The sequence below is a fragment of the Crocodylus porosus genome, unplaced genomic scaffold (assembly GCF_001723895.1).
Source record: "Crocodylus porosus isolate Cpor-Errol unplaced genomic scaffold, CroPor_comp1, whole genome shotgun sequence".
Classification (NCBI taxonomy): domain Eukaryota; kingdom Metazoa; phylum Chordata; order Crocodylia; family Crocodylidae; genus Crocodylus; species Crocodylus porosus.
This window is the reverse complement of record NW_017728951.1, coordinates 40,144,367-40,152,195: the sequence shown is the minus strand read 5'-3', so window position 1 is coordinate 40,152,195 and position 7,829 is coordinate 40,144,367. Positions and strand designations below refer to the sequence as shown.

The following is a 7,829-nucleotide window of genomic DNA, read 5'->3' as shown; positions in this document are numbered from 1 at the left end:
AGGTGGTTCAAGCACCTACATTGAACACCTTCAAGAGTAAATTGGATGCTTATCTTGCTGGGATCCTATGACCCCAGCTGACTTCCTGCCGTTCGGGTGAGGGGCTGAACTCAATGATCTTCCAAGGTCCCTTCCAGCCCTAATGTCTATGAAATATGTAGGTAAAGGTCCATGTGAAGGACCATTCCTTAGTCCTTCACATGGACACACCCATGCTCCTTAACTTTGGTGGTAACGTCCACTGCCTTTTCCACTAATGCCCCACCCCACACTCTACTAAGCCATTAAAATATAAGCATTCAATAATGTCAATGTAACCCAATCCTGACACTCACCAGTGATCCCCACCCAGGACTGGTTCTCCTAAGATATTAGACCATGTCTTAGGAGAGGTGATACAGTATACCCAGGAAGAGGTCTCTCTTCCCCACTTCTCTTTCTCCTTGTCTTGATCTGAGAACCATGCAGTCCCTAATATGCCTGGGATAAAGAGAGATTGCCCACCCTCCAGTGTACTTTCTCCTGGTCTATTTATCCAGACAGAAAAGCAGTGGTAGCCTCAAGGGTTTGGAAATCAACCAGTACTTTGGCTAAGGAAGTGGCACATTCAGGGGCTGGGAGCACCATTCATTGTCTGAGTCTTGTGCTGCTCCCTAACACCGGTACCACTGTATGGTGGTAGGGAACAGTCACTTATTTTTAAATCCAGGCTACAGAGGGAGGGGGTGGAAATGGGAGAGCAGTTAAGTGGCAGATGACAGTGTCCATCACACTGCCTAGTGATGAAGTCTGAGAGATAAAAATAGAGAGAGTAACCTCATGACTTTTGGCAGGAATGCCTAGGAGACAAAAGAGAGGCTTTAAAAGGCTTGTGGAGCTTGTAGCAAAGGGCTTGGCTGCTTTAGGGTTTTGGTTTTGCTCCAGAAGGGAGCTGCTTTGCTTCTCTCCCACTCTCTCTCTCTCTTTATGGAGAGCTTTACATTAAACGGGCTTTGTGACATGCCTGGGTCTCCAGGCGCGGACACTGCCTTCAAGACCTTGGATCAGCCCTATGCAGGTACTGACTTCCTTCCTTCCTTCCCTTCTTTCCTCCCTTCCACCCTCTGCTCTCCAGTTGAACTTTAGCAAATCACCTGAGGAGCATTTCCTCCTCCCATTTTTCTCAAATTGCTGTTGGACTTAGTGGCTCAATTACAAGGGAAGGGAGTGAGATTTGAGATTTTGAAAGGTTAAAAAAATGCAAAAGTGCTTTCCTATTTGGTGAGCTGGAGAATATGCAGTGGGGGATGGGGAAGGAAGCCACCAGGAACTTAGTAGTCAGCTGCTGAAGGCAAAAGAGTCTCAAAGCACAGGGAGCCTAGTTACAGCCAATGCAGAGGAGGCCGAACTATTTGGAGGAGGCTGAACTATTTGAAAGATGCAGGACACTGGTGGCCTGGGGGCACAGTCGTGACTGGGCAAGCTCTGGATATTATTACTGAGAGTACTAGAGACATTACAACCTAGACCCTGGCTAACTTTAAAATTGGTTTTTTGCCAGCTCCAAACTGGAGCAGAAACCTCTCATGAGGTTCTGCTGCCCCCAAGGCCTGCCTAGATAGTTGATATGAAAACACAGCTCTTTAGCCCCTGCTTCTTCAATGCCTGAGATCTTCCTGTGAGCTGATCCCAGTCCAAAGTATCCATGCTCTTGGACTTGGTGGGGATGGTTGAGGTTCTGTGTCACTGCTCTTCCCCGTCAAAGGTTTAGAAGTAGAGCTGGAGCCAAGGGAACTGAGATGGAGTGGGTGTTGGGTAGCGGGTGTCTGAAACGTGATGGAACTTCCCCTGCTCTCTCCTACTGTGTGCCATACTTCTGGCAGGGGTAAACTCCTATTGGGAAGGTTGCTCTGTTGGCTCCACTGCCTCACGGACATGTACTGAGGGGTAAACCAAAGGGAGGTAGCCCTGAGTCTGAGTCAAGGACATGCATTACAATGAGTCTTGCTTGATTCCACGATCCACCCTGTAAGGAGTGGGGGAGGCCTCTTAATTCTTTTGTCAGTAACATGGTCATGTTTTTGCTCCAGCTATTGGTATACAGGAGGAGAAGGCTGGATTTAGCATGCTGAGAGGGAAAGAGATGTCATTTCCCTTGCTGGATCTTTGTGTGGAAATAGTTAGCCGTAGCCATCCCAGTAGCCAGCTCAGAGCTGTAACATATGTTATGAAATGACTCTGACCCTCCCATGGACTCCAGGGGAAGCCTTGCAATGGGTGTTTCTTTGTAGTTATTTGAATCTTCCCAGCAGGATACTCACTCAGATCCACGGCTGTTTTCAAGCAGGAATGGGATTATAGGATATGCTGTGGCAGGGAGGGAGGGGGGAGGAGTGCCCTGGAGCAGCCAGGAACAAGGACACATGCTACAGCTCTGTCACCTGTGCAATGTGGGAGGTTACAACCCAAGGGATCTCAGCCTTTTTTTTAAAAAACCCGAGACAACAGTCTCAGTGATGGGTGAGCTCCTGCCCCTTGCTGCCTCTCAACCATGAGATAACTTTGCCACAGCTGTTGCTCCCTGTTGATACAGCACCCTCTGGAGCAGGGGTGGGCAAAATGCAGGCTGTGGGCCAGGTGTGGCCCGCCAGGCTGTTCTATCTGGCCCGTGGGGCTCCTAAAAATTTTAGAAAATTAATACTTATCTGCCCCTGGCTGCCTGTCAAGGAGCCCTTGATGACTTGCCAAAACTCAGTAAGCAGCCCTCCACCCAAAATAATTGCCCACCTCTGCTCTGGAGAATGGCCTCTGGGGAGATCTTGTGATGGCTGAGCAAATAGATGCTCTCCTGGATGTGCTGATGGGGACTGGCCATGAGTGTTGCCCTCTCTTGTCCCCTCCTTAGAGCTGGAGATGCCTGAGCAGGACTGTGCCAGGGAGCACTGGAGTTACAAGACAGGGAAAAGTGCTAGGCAGTTTCCTGACAACTGGGTGGAAGCTTACGGCAGGTATCTTTGTGGTCTCTTCTGTCACACTGGATGAGTTGAGGTGCTGTTTCAGACCCCCAAGGAAAAGGCATTTTCCCCCCGTAGAAAGGACCAGGAGCAAGTAAAAGGAATGAGGGAAGATCCAGAGTTGTTTTTTTCCTGTGGGATTTATGTTGTTTTCAGAGTCACTTAGCTGATGAGTCTCTGGCAGCGTCCAGGGACCCTGAGCCAGCAGCTGCCCTTGGTTTCACCTTTGACTTGGTACATCTCCTCCTTGTCCTGCACCGGGTGGAGAACATAGAGTCCTGTGGGCTTTGCTGGTCATCAGGTTGGCAGAGGTGGTGGAAAATGATTAGCTTGTGTGTCTAGGCAAAGGTCCCAACAGGTGTCGCCTTTTCCAACTGCAAAGGCCATGGGAGAACTCGTGTAAAAGGATTCTTTCTGGCCTAGGCAATCAAAGGCAGGCAGCTGGGATTCCTGCTCCTATGCAAACTCCCTTGTTATTGACAGAGCATGGGGCACAGGCAAGGGACAACAGAAGAGATCAAACTGTTGTTCTTAGGGGGCTCTTGGCTCTCCCTTTTGCACTGTTGCTATGGGCAGTGAATGTGCATAGACAGCATCACTACAGTGCACAGGGCTCCCTGGTTTATGCTGTGTAACCCCCTGAGGAGAAGTCCCCCACACAGAGGACTGAGCAAGAAGTGCCGTGTATAGCTATGCAGGGCCTACTCACAAAAGCAGTCTGCATCCCATGTACTCTGGGGAGCACAGGGACTGCTTGCTCTCAGAAATACTCTATGGGACAGGACTTCAGAAAGAGGGGTCCTGTCTCTTGCTTCACCCAGCAGACCTGCACTGTGGAGTCTGCCTTATGCTAGCAAGAACTGCAAACACAGGAGCCTAGTCTCCGCATGAAATGTATTGACAAGTAACTAAATATTCTTCAGGAATGGGTATCTGTACCACAAACCCGCATGGCATTCACTCATGGCTGTCTCTACTAAGACGGAGACCCAATTGGAGCCGAAAACAGAGCTGAACTGTCCCTGACTCCACAAACAAGCTGGCTGTCCAGAAGGCAAAGGTCCCTGGCAGCACCTGGGGAAACTTGTTCCATGGTGTGTGTACTTGCTTAGCAACGGGGTGGTGAGTTAGGGGTTGGTTCTCAGGGTATAGACACTGGCACACTGTCAGGTAAGTTGCAGCCAAGCCTTTGTAAACCCTACGGAGCTCTGACCATGCCTACTCTTGTCCCCTGTAGAGCTCCACCGCCATGAGAGCATGCAAGAGAAGACCGTGAAAGAAGCCAAAACCAAATGCAGAACCATTGCGTCCCTGCTGACGGATGCACCTAACCCCCACTCCAAGGGAGTGTTGATGTTCAAGAAGCGCAGGCAGAGGGCTAAGAAATACACCCTGGTCAGCTTCGGGAGTGTGGATGAAGACCGGTGCTATGAGGAGGAGGATGGTGTCTTCCCAACCAGTGAGTCGGAGTTTGACGAGGAAGGCTTCTCAGATGCCCGAAGCCTAACCAATCACTCAGACTGGGACAACACCTATCTGGACATTGAAAAACCCAAATCAGAGTCTGAGCAGCAGGAGCAGGCACAGAAAGGCCTGAGCGAAGCCTCAGGCAAAGGGGCCCGGTTATTTGAGCAGCAGAGACAGAGGGCTGGTAAGTACACTGTAGAGCATGTCCCAGTCCAGAAACGAGAGAGCCACCAGCCTCCGCCAGCTGCCCAGTCACTGCAGAGGATAGTGAATGGAGATGCACCACCCCCACAGATGGCTGAAAAGGTCCCATTGAACATCCACATGGAAGCAATGCAGAAGCCCAGCAAGCAGCCACTCTCTACCCCGGCTGAGTTCCAGCCTCCTCCTCCAGCCGCTGTTGGAGGAGAAGGTGCCCAGCCCTCTCCCAGCTCAACAGGCATCTTCAATAGATCTGCACGGCCCTTCACCCCTGGCTTTTTAGGGCAGTGCCCTATGACTTCCTCTGTCATCTTCAGGCCGCCTGCTCCCAGGAAAAGTAGAGACGGTCTGGGTGGACAGAGCTCAGCAGCTCCACCTTTCTCACCTGCATCACCAGGAGCTGCCCTCCCTGCTCCAGTGTCCCACAGTGGTCCGGTAAGCTCCTTGACATCTCTGTATATTCCAGCACCAAGCAGGCCCACCACACTGCTGGGACCACAGCAAGCAGGAGGAAATGTTCCTGAGACTAAGCCACCCACAAATGCAGCCAGGACATCCAGCACTTCCATATTTCTCTCAACTCCCTCCAAGCCAGCAGGGGATACAACAGCTACAACACCCCAGCCACAAGCACATGACACAGCTTCTTCCTCCTTATATATCAGCCCTACAGCACTGCAGCCCAGCATGCCAAGTAGCTCTTCCCTACCAAGGCAGCCATACCCTGCTGCCTCACCAGCTATTCCACGGCCTGCTTCAGAGCCCCTAGCATTCAGGGAGCAGAGGGTTGCCACGCCAGCTCCCCGCACAGGCATCCTGCAGGAGGCTCGCTGGCGGGGCAACAAGAAGCCCATGTTCAGCAGTGTAGAGGAGAAGAAGAAGAATTCGCCCAACCCTGAGCTGCTGTCTCTGGTGCAGAACCTGGATGAGAAACCCAAAGGTGATGCCCCTGGGGCTGGCTTCGAGTCAGGGCCTGAGGAGGACTTTCTCAGTCTGGGCGCTGAGGCCTGCAACTTCATGCAACCCACAGGGCGCAAGTTTAAGACCACTCCTCCAGTGGCTCCAAAACCTCACCAGCAAGGTGCCAGGCTGGTAAATGGGGCCCACGACATGCTGCAGCTGAAGGGCAAGGGTGCAGAGCTTTTTGCCAAGCGACAGAGCCGCATGGACAAGTTTGTGGTGGAGACAGCAAAGCCAGAGTCCAAGCCCCGGACCCCCTCCCCTACCCCTTCTCTACCCTCATCCTGGAAGTATTCACCCAACATCCGTGCCCCACCCCCAATAGCTTACAACCCAATGCATTCACCCTTCTATCCCCTGGCAGCCAGCAAGTCTCAGGCTAGCAAAGCAGAGAGCAAAGTGAAAAAAGTGCCCAGCCAGAAATCAGGGATCAAAGCCATTGATTTCATGCGTCACCAGCCCTACCAGCTAAAGTCAGCCATGTTCTGTTTCGGGGAGCCCACAAGCCCTGGTACACAGAATACCCCAAGCCAGCCAGCCCAGCAGTCCAGCTTGTCTTTCACCCCAGCCCAACAGGCACCAGTGCAAACAGGCAGAACCTACGAGATCCGGCGGTTCTCCACACCCGCTCCCATACCAACTTCAGGGAGCCTGGCTCCCACAGTGCTCACTCCCCGGTCTGCCACCACGTTGGATGAGCCAGTGTGGAGGACAGAAACAACTTCCTCTGCACCCTCCACCCCAGCACCCTTCCAGGCCACCTTCAGCCAGTCCTCAAAGCCATACCAAAGTTTCCCAGATCTCAGCCAGGTGGGCCAAGGGGCTTTCCCCAAGCTAGCCTCATCCTCTGGGTTCCAGGTAGCGAGGCCCAAATTCTCAGCAGCCAGAACAGGGATGCAGCCAAATGTGTGGAGGCCACGCTCAGAACACCACTGAGACAGGGGCTCCATCCCACCAGTGGACCCTGTCTGGTGCCTGGCAGAGAGAATTACCTTTTTTTTTCTTTAAAGTGACCTCAGTAAATTGGGGCATATGAAGCAAAATGAAGAAAAGGAAAAAAAAAGACCCCTTTCCCCCCCCACCCCACCCCCGTGTTTTCAGGCTGGCAGCTTCACTTTCAGAACCGCAGCTTCACAGTGAGAGGTAACAGATGTGCCTACAGAGAAGGTAGACAGAGGGACAGAAGCAGGCTGGGGATTCACACGCAGCAAAGGAAGGAACGGGAGGGGTTAGCTATCACAGTAGTGTATAGGCTGCACTTCTCCATTTCTGACAGCTTGAGAAGCAAGTTTATGTTAATCCTTTCATCACCCTGTGAGGAAGGAATCATCCCTTCATACAGAGTGGGCATTCTTAGTGTAAGAACCAAGCCCCAGACCACACAGGGAAAAAGTGACGGAGACAGTCTGGACTCCCTGCTGTAACCATTAGATCATGCTTTTCCTTGTGCCTGCCAGTGTGTACATGTATGCACACACATGGGGGTGTTCAAAAATGGGTACAGTGAGAAATTAAGGTCTTCCTGAGGGAGGTGTTTCCCCAGATCCCTCTGCTCAGGCATGTTAGGAAGGACAACACATACACAAGGACAAGTGAGCAGTTGTGGGAAGGGGACATGGCCATTTGCTTGCGCACACATGGCCCATGGCCTTGTCAGGTTTATGTCCTGTCAGTACCAGGTCTGCATTTGTAGAGTGATTATATGGGACAATGTGAAATCTGGGATGCTGCTTGCTTACCTGCCTGCCCCCACCCCTGCCCCTGTCTTGCCAGCTGCAGGGAATCAATGGTCATTAGTGACCCAGTGTTGTTTACTTCAGTGTTTCTCAACCTGTGGTGTATGTACCCCTGGGGGTATGCGAGACACAGGCAAGGGGTACATGGGTGCTGCATTTTGGTCTTTGCCTGCTTGGACCAGAAGTTCCAGCTGCTGCCCTTCCCGCTGTGTCCAGTGCTCCAGGGCTTTCACTTCCCAGCGTCAGTGTGCCAAGGGATAGGGAGGGAGGCCCCACACAGGAATGCTTTGCTCCAGGCTGCAATGGAAAAAGTGGGACTCAGCTTGCAGTGCCAAAACTGGAAGTGCCATGGTGGGACTTCCAGTTTCACTTTTGCCGCATTGATCGGCAGGGGGTATGTAAGGTACCAAAGGTTGAGAACCACTGCTTTACTTCACAGGTGTTAACAATCACCTGTGAAGTAACAGTTAGT

The 7,829-nt window shown here is 52.0% G+C and overlaps 1 protein-coding gene across 1 annotated transcript in view; it reads left to right on the top strand.

Moving 5' to 3' along the window:
- Positions 1 to 6,674, top strand: part of SYNPO2L (synaptopodin 2 like) — a 52,794-nt gene extending 46,120 nt beyond the window's left edge. Inside the window, exon 4 of the mRNA XM_019556329.1 lies at positions 4,231 to 6,674. Within this exon, the coding sequence (XP_019411874.1) occupies positions 4,231 to 6,557 (2,327 nt within the window). The 3' untranslated portion in view covers positions 6,558 to 6,674. The remainder of the gene's footprint in view (positions 1 to 4,230) is intronic.
- Positions 6,675 to 7,829: the final 1,155 nt, after the last annotated feature.